General features: G+C 32.1%; 1 protein-coding gene across 1 annotated transcript; it reads left to right on the top strand.

Moving 5' to 3' along the window:
• The first annotated feature begins 7985 nt into the window (after window positions 1-7985).
• On the top strand, window positions 7986-11659 carry LOC143073397 (U6 snRNA-associated Sm-like protein LSm1). Its single transcript, XM_076248915.1, has 4 exons — window positions 7986-8110; window positions 9543-9611; window positions 10034-10149; window positions 11202-11659. Exons 1-4 carry the CDS (start codon window positions 8065-8067, stop codon window positions 11370-11372), a joined length of 402 nt encoding a protein of 133 aa, XP_076105030.1. The 5' UTR covers window positions 7986-8064; the 3' UTR covers window positions 11373-11659.
• Window positions 11660-18868: the final 7209 nt, after the last annotated feature.

The following is an 18868-nucleotide window of genomic DNA, read 5'->3' as shown; positions in this document are numbered from 1 at the left end:
TTGGAAGAAAACACACCGACGTGCTGAGCTGGACGTGCTCACAAATCTCTTCACACCACATGTAGGCACTAATATAGACCTTTTTTCTACCTTTATACCTTTTTATAACACTAATGTATGTTAGTAAAAATAATCTACGTGTGCTCTCCACCCGCACACCAAAACCATGTCTTAAATATAAAACAAGAAGTAAAATACTGGACATTCCATTTAAGAATAGAATGACCACTAATCTAAAGAAGGAAACAAAATACAAACTAGTAAATGGAAAGTGTGGTTAAATGCACAGGAAGTATCCAGAAAAAACAGCAACCTATGAACCTTGATATAACGTATTATATTAAGGTGTGTTAGATTTTAAAAAAATCTGAGACAAGTGCCTGTGTCAAAATGTGCTCGCTACTAGAGTAGTCTTCTACCGAACGGTATTTGCACTGTGACACCTTTTTGAATGAATACTGCAGCTCAAAAAGTTAAACAAATGTACTAAACAATTTCATGAAGTCTTAATATCAAATTCATTTGAAATCAGCAGCATTTTTTAGAGACCAGTAAGTATTCAAAATCGCCAGTACACCAGAAGGAAAAAAACTTTAAAGGAAATTGTCATTATTCCAAATGCAATGGTTTGTCAAGTATTTATGATATTTACTTTAGGAGTGAAATGTTTAATCCGAAATCTTACGAAACCTTTGATTAAATTTCCACTTGATTTTTTTAAAAGAGGAAGACGGATTTTTTTATTTCTGCAGATGCGTTTAGGTATAATTGCTAAATGGAAACCAGATATTATAAGCATTAAACTTGACTTCAAAGGAGAATGCATGTTTTCTGACAACTATATGCAAACTCTTGGATTAAAGGATTTATTATTTGAAACATATAATCTAATATTGCATGTTCATTATCAATTAATTAACAGCTGTGTATGTATTTTCGAGGCGTATAAACAGCATAATTTATAATCTTAATTCTATCATCTTTGACATAAATATCATTTAAACTAATCCTCCGTTGACACTGTGTGTGGTTGTCATGATGGCACCTTCTCCTGTCTGTTATCTGGGTGGTGTCTAGTTATTAAATTAAATAATTTTGATAATCTCGACAGATACAGACATTCCAAGGGCAATCCGCCACATATTTCTCACGTTTTACTAACATTAGAAAAAGTTTACACATTCAATACGATATGAAGTGTGTGTTTGTTGGTGGGGGTGTGCATTATGGAAAAGACGATCAGCGTAAATCAAGATAATAGGTTATTGACCAAACATTTTAGCCAATCGTCTATCCCTTATATTAATTGGTTAATTTTACCATTTCCTTGATCAAAATCGTCAAATAAGAATAAATAAACCAAAACAAATAGACGTCCAAACATGCTGCAGTCACAGTTTTTATCGCTAAAATTATCGCTCGGCAGCAAAACATATCATATATATTTGTAAACCACTTGTATATAATTTTGAAAAGTGTTAAACACTCCAGGTTAAACATTACTTTTCAAAATCGTGATTACAACAAAGTATACACACAAACAATCGGTTGAGAAAGAAAAAGAGAGAGGATTGAAATGTTAACAGAACAAGTCAACTGTTTGATCCCGCCACTTGTGCATGTGTCTGACCCTAGATTTAACTCGAACATCGCCAGTGGTTATTTTATAGCATTACTTAATCATTATCATTTATTTGAATAGAATAGAATAGAATATAGTATATAAACAATACCAGTTTAAACATTAACATATATGCAATGCTATCTAGAGAACAGAAATGTAACATGTATAATAAATATCTATTTGTATGTCTTCATGTTATTTGTGTCGTTTTGTTGCTGTGTAGAATTCACGTTCACCACACATCTCCCTTTTCAATTTGTATCCTGCAATTAACCAATTTAATTGTTTACAAAAAATAGGGTATACAAATATGTTTTTGCTTGTACAGTTTGTGCAAATAAAATCTTATGTTACCCCGCTTCCATGTTGGGCAAGCGATAATGTGAATATTTCTTTTACCGTACCAGTTCATTTGGGGTCCTCTTCGCGGTCCGCGTTTAAATTATGTCGCTAGAGATCACCCCTAGTTTTTGGTGGGGTTCGTGTTGTTTATTCTTTAGTTTTCTATGTTTTGTCATGTTTACTATTGTTTTTCTGTTTGTCTTTTTCATTTTTAGCCATGGCGTTGTCAGTTTGTTTTAGATTTATGAGTTTGACTGTCCCTTTGGTATCTTTCGTCCCTCTTTTATTTTGAGAATTTATAGACAATGATTTTGATTTAATAACTAAAGTTGGCAGTAAATTTAAGGATAAACACAAAATATGAACATTGTCGGAAAACATAAAAAGTAATTGTACTCGCCGCGATACAGCGAGCCTCGCTTTTCGTCCTGTTTCTAAAGCTCTGATTGAGTCATACAAATACATTTGATATTTTCCGACAGTGTACATATATTGTATATTTATAGGGATATCCCCCATGTAGGTTTTGAAAAGTTGGCAGGTATGAAATTTATTTTCATCAAATCGCAGAAATAGTATTTACTTGTTTTGCAACATGAAAGGAAAATATCGCATGTATTGTTCGTTGGCCATAAGCAGAAACTAAATAAAACGGAGCTTCACTATCCATACAAGTTTCCCGTTCAGGTCACTTTTTGATTCTCATTCAAAAACAGTTGCGACATTTGAACAAACAAATTAGTTCAAGGCAGGAGGTTTTATTACTTTAGTGTTACTTACTAAACTTTGATAATTATATTCAAAGATATAGTGGTAATTTGATTTAAAAATTTGGACCAAAGTTAGTATTTAGATTAAAGGCCTTTTGATTATGCCACCATCAGTAAGTTTAATTATGGAGTAATCAGTAAATAAGATTGATAGGTTTACAGGTTGTCAGATTGATAGAAGTTACGACATGATGATTAGATTAGGTGACATGCTGTAAATCTTTTTAAAAGTCTCGAGTAGAGACAACTTTGTGCTTTGGTATGATTTTCACATTTGCTTAGTATGACCCTTTCTCTCCAATAGGTCAAGTTCACTATCCTGAGCTTGCCAAAATGTAGTGCTCAATAAAAAATTAACGACGCTGACCCGAGTACTGAATAGAAATGGTGTAATTCAGAGCATATTAAAGTCAGCTAACATAATAAACAGAAGTTGTATTAATTGTTTCGTTATTAATAGCTAGTAAGACGTAGATGGCAAAGGCCAATCTATAAGTTACAATACATAAATAAATAAATAGTTTTGGTTCTCTTCTTGAATGACCTTACAAGAAGTTGAAAATATACGAGGTATATCAAAGTGCAAATAAATACATCATCTGGTATATATATTACTATTACCAGTAAATGCTTTAACATAAGCCAAAGTATTCGAAAACTACGCATTACAATGGATTTATAATATCTATCTTTAACCTGACTGTTTCAAAAATGTTTCACTTCTGAAAGAAAATGATTACATATCAGTGCAACATAGTACATACATATTTACTTCGTAAAACTGGTCTTTGATTAATTATTTTTTGAGGTTGTAAAGTTAACTGTAAATAAAATGAGACTGATAATTAGGGCGGTTGGGTTTTTTTTCTCTGGGTTGTTCTACATTAGTTATTTTAGGGCCTTTCATAGCTGACTATGCGGTGTTGGTTTTACTCATTGTTCAAGGCCGCATAATGGCCTATCAAGTTGTTCTTAATTATTGTGTCATTTTTTTCTCTCTTGCGGAGAGTTGTCTCATTGGCAATCACACCACATTTTTTTATACCGACTACAGTAGTAAGTACACATACTACTTTATTTGACCAATGAATGTTCAAGTTCAGTATTCATAAATTATTACTTTTTAGAATTTTGGGTCCTCAATGCTCTTCAACTTTGTACTTGTTTGGCTTCACAACTGTTTTGATCAGAGCGTCACTGGTGAGTCTTATATAGACGAAACGCGCGTCTGGCGTATTAAATTATAATCCTGGTACCTTTGATAACTATTTACACCACTGGGTCGATGCCACTGCTGGTGGACGTTTCGTCCCCGAGGGTATCACCAGCCCAGTAGTCAGCACTTCGTTGTTGACATAAATATCAATTATGTGGTCATTTTTATGAATTTCCTGTTACAAAACTTTGAATTTTTTGAAAAACTTAGGATTTTTTTTATCCCAGGAATACATAACCTTAACCGTATTTGGCACAACTTTTTGGAATTTTGGGTCCTCAATACTCTTCAACTTTGTACTTGTTTGGCTTTACAACTATTTTGATATGAGCGTCACTGATGAGTCTTATGTAGACGAAACGCGCGTTTGGCGTATTAAATTATAATCCTGGTACCTTTGATAACTATTTACTGTAAATGAAATGAGACTGATAATTTGAAGAGTGATTTTTTTTTCTTTCCAAATAATGAGGTACAGAGCCATTTAATCAGTGTTAAACCAACAGCAGTAACTATATGATCTTATATGTATAGCTCTAGCTGTATTAGAGAGCACACTGCCATTTTGATCCTGCTTTACAAAATGGCTTATTTGAAAACTGTCTAACAAAGTCAAAGTAAGCAGTGGTGGTGTGCCGTAAATACTAAAATGGACGTTCTAACGAATGAAATTTTGAATTCTTCTACATCCAGTCTGTGCCCTCAGCAGAGAGTTGTACAGTAAAAAATCATAGAATAACCACTTCACAGTTTAAGAGGTATAAGGGGATGGTTGAGATCTCACTCAACGTGCTTAACTCCGTCGTATATATCTCAAGCCAGTAGCCTTGTCGCCTCAAGTGCGGGATTTTATCCCTGTGTTGAAGACCGTCTGGTGGCCTTTGGATGTTTTCTGATCTTTAGTCGGGTTTTTCTCTCTTTGACACATTCCCCATTTTCAGTAAAATTGAGAATGGAAATGGGGAATGACTTTTTGTGTCAAAGAGACAACAACCCGTCTCTATTTTATTCAATAGATAGAAAGATTTGGTTTAGAATATTGATTGTGCCTGTAGAAAACTTATTTCAAACGGGATGTTACATCCTCATTTTTGCGGAGATGTTGTTTACAGAGCCCGGAAATTTAGCTACGATAAGTTGGGCTTATCGATCCTTTAAATAAAGGTTTCTAATTCAACACAACAATTAGATCTTGGAATATTGTTTTATTGGTATTGATAGTGATTTTGTTATAACTTAAAATCAAACTAAATACTATTTTTATATACATATGCACATTCATGGCTCTACAATTTTTCGATACCTGTATCTTTGCATTGCGCAAGGTCGTGTTTATCTCTACATGTAATGATGTTTTTACACTGAAATCCATATGGTATTGGACGTATACTGATTGATATTATAGTCGTATATGCATGATGTTTTGTTGTTGTTATCGGCTTTCTGTTTGGATTAGCTCTCAGTTTTTATTTTACTGAGCGTACTCCCTGATTAGTACTTGGTGCATTTTAGTTGTGGGATGTCACACTCCACAGGATCCGAATTTGATGATTTACACTTTTTACTTTTTTTATTATTGATATAATACTTATTTCTATAATGCAATTAAATGATAACTTTAAACTCATTGATGACAAATGCTCATTATATAAGAGAACTTGTTTAACCAGTGGAACATATATCACAGACAAGGAACTTATTTCATCAGGTGAGGAACAAATCTCACAAACCAAGAACTTATTTCACCAGGTAAGGAACAAATCTCATAAATATCGAACTTATTTCACTAGGGAAGGAACAATTTCACCAACCCGGTACTTATTTCACCATGTAAAGTGTGGAACTTATTTTATAGAAATGGAACAAATTATATAGAAATCATCTGTGAAAAAAAGTTCTCCCAGAACATATTTCCTGTGATATTAGTTCCACTGGAACTTTTTTTCACAGGAACAAATTTTGGCTCACATATTCAGCCACGTCCGATATGTTTTTTTTTTTTTTTTTTTTTTTTTTTTGTGAGGACAGGTGTATTTATGCTGGGTTTGGCCCTTTTTAATAGACCACTTTCGAGTTCATCCGTCACCGGAAAAAACTCGACAATTATATTCCAGCAGCACCTGCATACGGGGTATATATCTCTCAATTGATACGATATTCCCGTGCTTGCATTTCCTATCATGATTTTCTTGATAGAGGGTTACTGCTCACAAGGAAGCTATTAAATCAAGAGTTCCAAATGGTGAAGTTGAAATCATCACTTCGTAAATTTTACGGACGCCATCACGAGTTGGTTGACCGTTATGGAATAACCATTTCACAAATGATATCGGATATGTTCCTCACGTCGTAACTACAATCCCCTTCCCTTTCATGAATTTGACCTACCGAATTAGACTATTTACCGGATTTGTAATCACATAAGCAACACGACGGGTGCCGCATGTGGAGCAGGATCTGCTTACCCTTCCGGAGCACCTGAGATCACCCCTAGTTTTTGGTGGGGTTCGTGTTGTTTATTCTTTAGTTTTCTATGTTGTGTCATGTGTACTATTGTTTTTCTGTTTGTCTTTTTCATTTTTAGCCATGGCGTTGTCAGTTTGTTTTAGATTTATGAGTTTGACTGTCCCTTTGGTATCTTTCGTCCCTCTTTTATGCGCGCCTTTATGACGTCATTTACCAGATAGAGGGGGTCGCCTGTATCCCTGCACTATTAACGTTCATCAAGCGTCTTAGTGATCGTCATTGTGCAGGATAAACAAGAAATAATGATTGTTCTGTAGGTACTTAATGACAATTCCCTAATGACAGCAGTGCTGATTGTCAATTTTGCGAATTCAATTTGCCCAATAATTTGTACAATATAGAATTGTAGTTTTCCAACCACTCGCTCAACATTAGAATGGAAGTGACGACGCCCCTAAACGCACAAATGACGTTCACTATAACCAGAGTTTTTGACGGAAATGCATCGAACTCGAAAGTTGTCTGTTGATTTTTATTGTTTGTTCTTATTTTATACTGTCTCGGGTTAGGGAGTTTGGGTGCCTTCTCGTACTAGTTTAGCCATCGCCATACTGACTGAGTCTCGGTATGTGCTCCAAGTCAGGAGCTTATAATTCAGTGGTTGTCGATTGTTGCCGGATATTTCAAAACATTTTTCGTTCACTTTTTTGTACATTAATTAGGGCGGTTGTTTTTTTTTCTCTGGGTTGTTCTACATTAGTTATTTTGGGGCCTTTCATAGCTGACTATGCGGTGTTGGTTTTACTCATTGTTCAAGGCCGCACAATGGCCTATTGTTCTTAATTGTTGTGTCATTTTTTTTCTCTTGCGGAGAGTTGTCTCATTGGCAATCACACCACATTTTTTTATACCGACTACAGTAGAAGGTACACATACATTTTATTTGACAAATGAATGTTCAAGTTCAGTATTCATAAATTATATAAATAATAATTATTATATAAGCCTTACCATAAGACATTTCTTCGTACCATCAACCATCGTCAAGCGAAAAGAATAAATAACTCAAAAAGTTTAATTATGAATACGGCCTCAATATGTCAATAACATGATCAGAGACATATAATACAATAATATTGTATTATATGTCTCTGCATTTATTCAATGATTCTTTTTTCGACATACCATAATTTCTTTTTATTAGGTGAAAATGAAATATAACCTAAAATACAAGAAATTATAATGTTATCAAACGTGAAAATATTTTTTATACAGCAATAAAAATAAGCATTTTTTTATTGTTCGTTTTTTATCTAGTATTTCATATTTAATATGACGTCTTGAAAGGCTATTATATTTTTTTTCTTTGACGCCTTACATCGGTCTTGAAAGGCTTTTATTTAATTTTTCGATGTAAGGAGTCAAAGAAAAATATATAATAGCCTTTCATAGCCTTTCAAGACGTCATAATTATTGTGGGAAATAAAATATGTTCTGTTCTGTTCTGTTCTATTTAACTTTATGGTATTAGACTTGACTGTCCTCTTTGTCACTCGTGCGTTTGGAATCATGATATTTATACTAGTACACGGAAGCAATTAACAACACCGATCATTGAAATCGTAATTTTGCAAAAAATGTGAAAAATGAGTTACCTACCTGGCACCGCAAGTTTAATTGAAGAAATAGATAGTATGTTTGTCAACATTCATAATATAGACAAATAAGTTGAAGGGAATTAACTTTTAAAAGAAAAATACGACATGTCGAACAAAGGAAAACGGTCAAAACGTGAACATGTTCATGGACAGAATCCTCATATAAAAATTATGGTAGTCCAAATAATTATGACGTCTTGAAAGGCTATGAAAGGCTATTATATATTTTTCTTTGACTCCTTACATCGAAAAATTAAATAAAAGCCTTTCAAGACCGATGTAAGGCGTCAAAGAAAAAAATATAATAGCCTTTCAAGACGTCATAATTATTTGGACTGATAAAATGGTTACTATCTAGATTATGTACTATCCCTAATTATGGGTATTATACCCAAAATTGGGTATCAATATATAGTTATAAGCATTTGGATTTTGTATTTCATCTTTAAAACTGCCTTGACAAACTTGACACAGATATTCATAACAGTGGCAAATCCAGAGCCCTGGGGTTCTGGGGGTTGGAACCCCACCCCTTTTTTTGGCTGATCAATGCATTTGAATGGGAACATATATTTGGAACCCCCCATTGTCCAAGGTTAGAAACCCCCCTTTTTAAAATGGCTGGATCCGCCACTGCATAAGAATTCAAAATTGCAACATTTCCCCTTTCAAATTATAATAAAAATGCAGTTCAATTGAAAAATACAAAGATCATGAAGAAGATGCCCTCCAAATATCCTCCCTTTTGAAAATTGAAGGCTTTTAACTTTTAATCTGATGATATACAGGCATGGGTTATAATTTCATGCATGACAAAGAACAAAGAAGCATTTATCATGTTTGTATTAGTGCTCAAAAACTAAGCTGAACTACAATGTACTATTATATGATAATGATGCAGGTGTTACATGTGAAAGGGCACGAAGTCAGCAGATTAATATGAAAGTCAGGGCCTGAGGGGTACTACTTGTACAAGTATTGTTTTTACTTGAATCTGAAGTAAATATTAATTACTTATATATTGCATAAACTTAAGAATCATTTTATTAAGTACATTTGTATGTATACACAGACATAATAAAATTAATATTTGATCTCCTTAAAATATAATAAATTCTATTTGGGAATGAGTTAAACATGTTAAACAAATTTGCATGAAATCATATAACATGCTAGAGTCTATCAACACATCATGACATGTGCAACCAGAACAGGGTAATGTGCAAGCTAAATTGTTCAAATTTTGTATTGTTTAAAGTAAAGGATTTTGCAATTGGTTACAATGTAATTAAGACAACAATGTATGTTCTATTTTCCCAAATTTCTGCAGTTTGATATAATGTGGCATTAAACATTTAACTGCATGTTAATAGGTCATGTAGGTGTGTCTTCTGGACCAGTATTATCTCTCTTTAAATTGTGCTTATTTTAACAGAAACTACAAATGTTATTCTTTAATATTGCAGAGAAGTTACTAGTTGTACTAAGAGACGGCAGAACACTAATTGGATTTCTCAGGAGCATTGACCAATTTGGTTTGTATTTATTTTCTGTTCCACCTGGCTTATTGTCTTTTGATGTCAACTTTTTGAGACTAAGTTCCATGTATTGTGTGAATATATACTCATTATCTAAGTTTTAAAATGTGATAATTTTAGAAGGTGGCATATAAATTACCATAAAGTCATAGAAGACCATTGAAAATTTTCTTATTGTTAAAAAAGAAGGCTCTTAAACTGTGATAGATGTTTTGAATAAAATCTTTTTTACCCTTAAATATATTTCATGAATACCGTTTATTGATTCCCCATTGCTATTTACAGAATGTTATAAATGAACTATATACTTTGATTGAGCTTAAAGTCATCATTCAGTAAATTCTGTTCCTGAATGGCTATCACTAAAAGAATAATCTAAATATCAATTATTTTCAGTTTATCATTGTTTATACTTTCAGCTAATCTAGTTTTACACAGAACAATAGAGAGGATACATGTTGGTAAGAAGTATGGAGACATACCAAGAGGTATATTTGTAGTCAGAGGAGAAAATGTTGTCCTGCTTGGAGAAATTGTAAGTACTTGTTATCAGTGGGTACAATTATACCTGTCTCCTAAATTATTATACCCCCGCTTTGAAAAAGGGGGGGTATACTGTTTTACCTCTGTCTGTCCTTCCGTCAGTCCCTCCGTCCCATGAATATTTTTCATCGCATTTTTCTCAGAAACTACAATATAAGGATTTCTGAAATTTGGTTTCAGGGTTTATATAAGTCTGCTACACCGTTTGATGCCTTTTCAGATTCTTCACTCGACAACTTCCTGTTTACCGAACACTTGTATTATTTTACACATGATAACCAAGTTGAAAATTTCCGTCACATTTTTCTCAGGAACTACAATACAAGGATTTCTGAAATTTTGTTTCAAGGTTTATATAAGTATGCTATACCGTGTGATGCGTTTTCAGATTCATCACTCAACAACTTCCTGTTTACCGAACACTTGTACTATTTTACACATGATAACCAAGTTGAAAATTTCCGTCACATTTTTCTCAGGAACTACAATACAAGGATTTCTGAAATTTGGTTTCAGGATTTATACAAGTCAGCTATACTGTGTGATGCTTTTTCAGATTCATTACTCAACAACTTCCTGTTTACCGAACACTTGCATATTTTTACACTATTAAAATTATCCACTTGGGGCGGGGGTATCATCAGTGAGCAGTAGCTCACAGTTTCACTTGTTCTTTTCTGAATTGAGAATTATTCATTTTGTGTATATTTTATGGAAGAAAAAGGGGTGGTTATACTCATTGAAAAGGCAAAGTTTTAACATTGTAACCTTATATTAAATTATTGTAAATTCAGAAATTATTGCGTGCATTTATTATTATTTTGTCATTTAAGACTAAAATGTGATTTTAATTTTTGTGTTTTGAGAAAAATCCGGTTTAATTCATAAAAAAAATTAAAATGCGAGTTTAAATTATTGCTATTATAACCCTGTCACATTTTCGCAATAATTTCTGAATTTACAGTATTTGGTATCGTTTAAACAACAATCCTTATGATGTGGTTTAACAGTCTTAATGAAATATTTGTGTTTCTATTATTTTAGGATTTAGAAAATGAAAATACTCTACCATTGGAAGAAGTTTCAATTGATGAAATTTTAGAAATGCAGAGGGAGGAACAATTAGTTACACAAGAAGAGGAAGAACGAAAAAAGAAAGCAATGTTGGAGCGTGGACTACAGCCTCATTCTGAACTACATGATGACATGTTTTAAAATTCTAATTTTCCATCATCTAGGTGAAACAGCGATCATGATTTAATTAGTTCATGCAAAATACGGTCTTGTGATATTTGAATTCACAATGTGGAGTTTTATACTTAAAATAGTAATCATGAAAAATGCTTTTTTAAAAAGTGCTAAAATAATGATCTGCCATACAATATTTTGTTCTACAGATGTCAGACATGTTTTGTGAAAGGAATTCACAAATGTTTACATAAAAACTACATGAATTTTATATGATAAATGATTATGTTGAATAAAGATAATTCAACTTGCAATTATATGTTTGAATCGAATTATTTATTGTACCACCTCCTTTTTCTTGTTTGAGTATGATTATCTTGATTTGTGTACTTTTTATTACAGATCCATTGAAAATCTCAAGTTAATTAATATAAAAAAGAAGATGTGGTATGATTGCAAATGAGACAACTGTCCACAAGAGACCAAAATGACACAGACATTAACAACTATAGGTCACTGTACAGCCTTCAACAATGAGGAAAGCCAATTAAGTTTATATTTTCTGCCTCTCCATTTGCCTAATATAATTTAGTGGTAGAAGTAGAGACTGGTCAGATACATATCGGAAGTGTAAAATGGACAGTATCACCGGTCTTAATGTGATCTATTATTGTCGGAAGTGTAAAATGGACAGTATCACCGGTCTTAATGTGATCTATTATTGTTGGAAGTGTAAAATGGACAGTATCACCGGTCTTAATGTGATCTATTATTGTCGGAAGTGTAAAATGGACAGTATCACTGGTCTTAATGTCATCTATTATTGTCGGAAGTGTAAAACGGACAGTATCACTGGTCTTAATGTGATCTATTATTGTCGGAAGTGTAAAATGGACAGTATCACTGGTCTTAATGTCATCTATTATTGTCGGAAGTGTAAAATGGACAGTATCACTGGTCTTAATGTCATCTATTATTGATCGATTTTTCACTTTAAAAAGGCATCATATTTTCATCAGATTAATGAAATACAGGGCATACTCATTTAATTTTTTGCTATAAATAGAAATTGTTTTATTATTATTTTCAAAAATGTAATAATGTATTGTCTGGTTTCAACAAATTAGAAAAGGAAAGACTGGTGGGCTGCAGTGTCTTTCAACAATTTATTAATTTGTGATTGCTGGTAGGTCAGTTTATGGGAACCACTAGTGGTAGGTCAATGTCAGATATGTGTGCAATTGTGTTCAACATTGGCAAATCTTATCTCTATTGAGATTTTTGGTCCCACCATCATTGTAATTGTGTATTAACTTTGAAATTTTTGCTTAATTATCATACTTTAGTTTGTGTTCAGAACAATTTAGGGTAACCATAAGTGGAAGGTCAATGATAGTTGACATCGATATGTATTAGAATATCTCATTGCCATGAAGATTATTTAGCTCTGTCCCCCTCAGTCCTGGTCTATTGTCTTTGAAACTTTTGCATAGATTAGAAATTAAAGTTTGTATTTAGGTAAGTTTGAAGGAACCCATTAATAATATTTAGGTCAATAGTTTTTGGTATTTAGTTTTACACACACATGTAAGCATTGGATCAGGTCCATTGACTTCAAATGTATTGAGTAAAATAGCAAAAAAAAACAAAAAAAACTCAAGACTGAAACACACCAGTGATTGGAAAACACCTATCATATTCCTTGCTTGGTACAAGTTTCCTTATGTAGAAAATGTTGGATTAAACCTAGTTTAATAGGTAGTTAAACCTCATTTGTATGACTGTCACATAGAATTCCATCATATTGAATGCAATGTGTGACAACAAGTAATGCCAATATCATTTAACATTTGTAAAACAACTAAAAAGTAGACCTACTAGTATATTAGGTTTTTTTTCCTGGTTTGTTTCTATTCTTGACCAACTGTGTTAGACCCTTATGGATAGTTATGTCTCAGTGGCGGATCCAGAACTTTTCCTAAGGGGTGGCCCGCTCCAGTCATGCTTCAATGATTCCCTATATAATCAAACAAATTTTTCCTATGAAAGGGGGGGGGGGGGGGCAGGCCCCCCCTGGATCCGCCTATGTGTCTTTGAAACAATAAACACTCACTAGTAGTGGTTTAGATCCTTAATTTAACAGAATTTTGTCCAAATCTGTTAACTTTTGGCTCTTGTATATGGTTAACACATGCAATAGATTTGCTTAAAAGCCATTGGATGTTAATGACTTAACTAATTTTTTGTTTGGTGTTACATGTATTATCATTATGATAGTATGCTATCTGTACTATCCATTTATTGCAGTGGAACATATTTTTAAGGACCCTATTAATTTATGTACAAGTTTGAGTTTTTCCCAAGTTTGATATGAGAGTACATAATGTACATCACTGAAATAATATGAAATTTAAACATATTATAATGATTGCAAACAGGAGTTTATATAAAAATAGGAAGATGTGGTATGATTGCCAATGAGACAACTTTCCACATGATGACTAGATACAAAATGACACAGAAATTTTAAAACAATATAGGTCACCATACAGCCTTCAACAATGAGTAAACCCATACCACATAGTCAACTTTAAATGGCCCCACAACAACAAAGGTCAAATAATTCAAATTCAAACAAAGAAAAAACTAATGCCTGATTTATGTACAAAATAATGAACGAAAAACCATTATGACATACAGCAGTTTTAAGATGTGGCAGAGTTCATGTACAGTGTTTTAGAGTTATGTCCCTTAGTCAGTAATGCATTAAATTAAAAAAAAAATCATGTATAATTTTCTTTAAAAAAATCAATGAGTTTTTTTTTTACACTATATCAATACATTTTTTTCTATTAAGTTGAATATTAGTTATGAGGGAACAGGTTAAAGATGAGCCAATTTTTACTGCATATATTTCTAACCAGGACTTGTTTATTTAAAGTTTGTAACAACAAAAGCTAAGATGGACTATTGTATTCTCTTTCATTTTATGTGTCCATTTCTGTTTCTGTATTAAAAATGTCTTTGATTGCCAATGAGACAGCTATCAACCATGAAATGTAAATATCTAAAGGTAACAATAAAGCTTTCAACAATGAGCAAAACCCGAAAAAAAATTACAAAAATACACAAATAACTGATCCAAAGGATCTCACAGTTACTGAAATCTAATAAAACATATTTCAACTAATAAACAATCATTTTTTCCAAGACTAAAATATCAATCAGTTTATACCCAACAGAATGGGACTACAATACTATATTATGTCCAAGAATTTTGTATTGAGACATTATAAAATACACGACTTTGTGAAATGGCAAAAAACCATTGCCTATAAAACATACACTTTATAACACTGACTATGTTTGTTTATCCGTTTTTTCTTGTTCGTCGAAGCAATAGCTACATGTATATCACTCTTATCTCAGTACACATGATGAAAGTACTACTAGATTTTTTTTCATATTAATTTGGTCGTCAGCTTTACAATAACAAGTAATGTGTGACCCCCTTTTCTGATTAGTCAGACACATAATTCTTGTTTGTCGATAATTTTAATTTGTCAATGTATCATGGTTGATACTAGTCTGTAATTAGAAGGCAATGATACTACAAAACGTATTAAATTGTAAGTACTTACATGGAAATGATTGATTGATTGTTGGTTGTTTAACGCCCAGTGGCAAATAAGTTATGCATATTGAGGACGATACATGGAAATGAAGAATGAAATGAAGAAACATGGAATGCCGTTTAGTTTTTCTTTGTTGAAATGTTTTTTTTTATATAGTGATTAAGATTATAACACAATGCTGACTGCTTAATCCCAATTCCTGACAATTTTACCTACTGAGTCTGGTTTTTTTTTGCTCACACAATGTTGTAAATATGATGAAATTATTATATATGCGACTGCCATATAAAAAGAATGGTTAAGCTAACCTTAAAATCAGATTTAATCGGAAACATTAATTAAGGAATATGATATTCTTCCTCAGTCATAATAACCTTTCATCTTTACCGAACTGAACAAAGAAATAACACGACGGGTGCCGTATACGGTGCAGGAAATGCTTACCCTTTCGGAGCACCTGATTTTTAACTCTCGGTTTTTAGTGGAGTTCGGGTTGTTTCTTAATTATTATTTATAACTGTTGATGTTAATGTCCTTTGGTTTTGTGAGTCTTTGTTTACTCCTTGGTTTTGATTGTTATTGTCTTGTTTTGAATTCGTTTGATCAAGGATTTGTATAGTTTTTTCTTACTATCCGAATCCGATTGGTTTGATCAAAGAGTCTCTGGTTTGATGTACTTTAGTATTTATATTTTTGATTTGACTGTTTGAAAAAGGACTTTCCGTTTTGAATGATCAATTCTCTTAGTTCCGTATTTTTAGAAATTCAGGATATCAATGTTTTAAATGTTATTTCTTTTTCTTTTGTGATTCCACTAATTTTAAATGAAACAAGGCGAGTAATCACTAAAAAAGGAGAGTTAAAACTGAGTTTAGTGCCACTACACGTTAATGTGTCTCAAGTCAGGAGCTTTGTTGTGGTAGCGTTTTGTAACCTTAGTGGTCGTATTGGTTGTTGGTCCGTGTAACACTTATAAACCCGAAATTCTAAAAACTCGTAATGTGGAACAATCTTTGGTAGTTTCTTTTAAATCTATAAGCAATCTATCAAAATGAAAGACAACCAGTGATGCCACTTGTGTAATGCTGAAGACCGCGGTATGTTGACATCTAAATATCCAATGCTTTAGGTCATGTAGGTGTTTATATCAGATTAACACTTCATATAGAGATGTATTCAGATCTTGTTTATAAAATACGACGAGGACTTTATTTATTTATAAAAAATCGTCTTTGAGTTTTTGTTTGAATTGGCGTAGCTCACAACAAAACTATAATATAATTACATATTTAGTGTATAGTGATAATAATGTGACAATATGAACATATAAAATAGAATGTCAAGTGTTTCAGTAATAAAATGGTGCCACATGATGCAACATTGCAAGTCTTTGTTGAATTCTTGGATCTACAGGTATTGGTGGGAAAGGGGGGTACATTGGCGTTTCTGGTGAATATGAATCCTGTCCACTCATTTGTGATTTCCATTTATTTCGTCGATTTTGAAACCAGACTTTAACCTGTGTTTCTGTTAGTTTTAATGTTCTTGCCATCTCTGATCTCTCTGTACTTGATAAATATCGCTTCATTTCAAATGCGGATTCCAGGTAGAAAATTTGATGACGGGAAAACACGGTGCGCGTTTTTTTCTTATGTCTTAGTTTCAAATGACAGTCTGGAGAGGCATTGCTGCTATCTTCTGAACAACTACATATACCTGAAAGTACAAGAAGTGAATAAGTGTATGTTTTATAGGCAATTGTTTTTTTTTACTGAAACGGCAAACTATATTAAGTCATTTTGATCATTTCGAACATGAGTTTTGTGTTAACAGTTTTAATTCATTTTCGTTTTAACGATTTTGAATTTTGAGCGGACTAGTTAAGTTTACAAAGACGAATAACTCAATCCGTTGAAATTTTCACAACATTAATATAATTTTTTTAGGGGTCTAACATTTACAGTGTTATATGGATGACTTCAAGCTGATAAAAATGCACACTTTATAAAATAGATTGTTTGAAGTATATAAAACCAGAAATATAATTCATGTATATGCAGTCTCTGGTCAAGCTTCGTTGGTCTGCTTAATTACATAAAATCATGTCAACTGAAAATCTAGCTATAACATATTCAACAAAAATATATTCAAAGCAATACTTTTGGAGATGTGATGTTTTTTTTTTGTTTTTTTTTTTGTTTTTGTGTTTGCGTTTTGTTTTCATTTAACCATATTTCAGTAAATTTAAATAGATTAGCGCATATGTTTTCTAACAATGTTCAAATCGTCGAAGTTGTATGTCTACATGTAAATTGTAGCACGATACTTTTACACTCATGATCAGGAATGTATGACTATTCCGTGTTCTCGTGTTCTGCTTAATGTTTTGTTTAATCTTGGAATGTTAATTTTTTGTTTACTATTGGAATTTCAAATATTTAAAAAAATTATTATCCTTTCTCTGTAATGTACTCCCCACATTCTCTCCTTAAATATTATGTGGATTAATAGGTGCTTTTTAATTTTATTTCGCAGATATAAAGAAATCGATTGCATGCAGAGGATTGCAGGTGTATTAATTTGCATTATCGAAAGAAAAAACCCACAGAGGACGACCAGTAATTCATCTCTTAACTGAAAATATATTTTACAAAGATAGAAACAAAATTAACTGAACAAAACTAATGCGGCAAATTCCAAAGACAAACATAAATTAAATATTAATTGTTTCTATCATTCATTATTCCTAACGACACGAGACAATCTTTTTTCATTAATACCATTTACACATGCATAAGGAATAATAACTACATGTATGATTTAAGATATATTTAGAACTATTTTCAACTAGAAATGACAAGACTTGTCGTAAGTCTGGTCTTGTCTACGAAAAACAAATGCTGTTGAAGATTTATTTACGGAAAATAATTTTCTTCTAAATTTATCAAATTTTTAGTGTTTATAAACAATGGAGGAATAATAAAAAAAAACATATAATTATTATTCTTTATTTTAGTAAAGCTGTTAACAAACTTTTTTTTTTCAGAAAATATTCCATGCAATTGAAACATAAAATGCTTGAAAACTAATTGATAAACGCGAAGGATAAAAAGAAAAAAAATGTATAGGTTGGAAATTATGAATGGAATTCAAGTTCTTTCGGTCACTTTCCGATGTAGGCCCAATGTTTGAATTATTTGAAATTAACTTAGTCACTAATGTAAAAATATTATATTAACCAGAAATAATATACACTTGATATACTTCTACTGCGCCTCATATGCAGATATTCTTCTTTTTACCACTAACAGTTTATATTGTGGAATTAAAATAAATTCATTTTTCAGTTTTGAATAACCAAGACCAATTTAAAAAAGAATACATCTAATCATGTTGAAATAACAAGTTTTTACTTCTCAATAATAGATGAAATATTTGGTAATTTGTTAAACTATTTATATGGTCTTTTGAGTCTGAAATGAAAATTATATTATCGTTTCGTATATCGTAAAAGATCCTTGCATATATATGAAAGTAGTTTATAAAAATCTTAAATGCAAAAAGTCATTACAACTTCACGAAAGAATAACAATATATAAAGTGCTTCTTTTATCAACAGAAAAAATTTAACCGCTTATGTAAAAAAATAACTGACAACTTAATCGATAGTAAAAAAAACAATCCCAAAATCAAGCATTAGTTTTGAAAAATAGAAATTCTATTCAACAGAATTTATTTTATTCTCTTCACATTATGCTTCTATGTAAGAAAAATCATTTTCAGAAATTTTAACTACCTTGTATTTCTTCGAGTCTTGGACTGTATTGGTCATTGGAATTAATTGTTGTTCCATCGTCCCTACTCTTTGGACTGTATTGGTCAATAGAA

Source organism: Mytilus galloprovincialis, chromosome 4, assembly GCF_965363235.1.
Source record: "Mytilus galloprovincialis chromosome 4, xbMytGall1.hap1.1, whole genome shotgun sequence".
NCBI lineage: Eukaryota > Metazoa > Mollusca > Bivalvia > Mytilida > Mytilidae > Mytilus > Mytilus galloprovincialis.
The sequence above is the reverse complement of the archived record's forward strand: the minus strand, read 5'-3'. Positions and strand labels throughout refer to the sequence as shown.

Excerpts from the sequence above, each read along its gene's own strand:
- LOC143073397 (XM_076248915.1), top strand. The coding sequence starts at position 8,065 with ATGAGTTACCTACCTGGCACCGCAAGTTTAATTGAAGAAATAGATA. Across the intron at positions 8,111-9,542 it reads TTTAATTGAAGAAATAGATA|AGAAGTTACTAGTTGTACTA; the intron begins GTATGTTTGTCA and ends TTAATATTGCAG. Across the intron at positions 9,612-10,033 it reads CAGGAGCATTGACCAATTTG|CTAATCTAGTTTTACACAGA; the intron begins GTTTGTATTTAT and ends TTATACTTTCAG.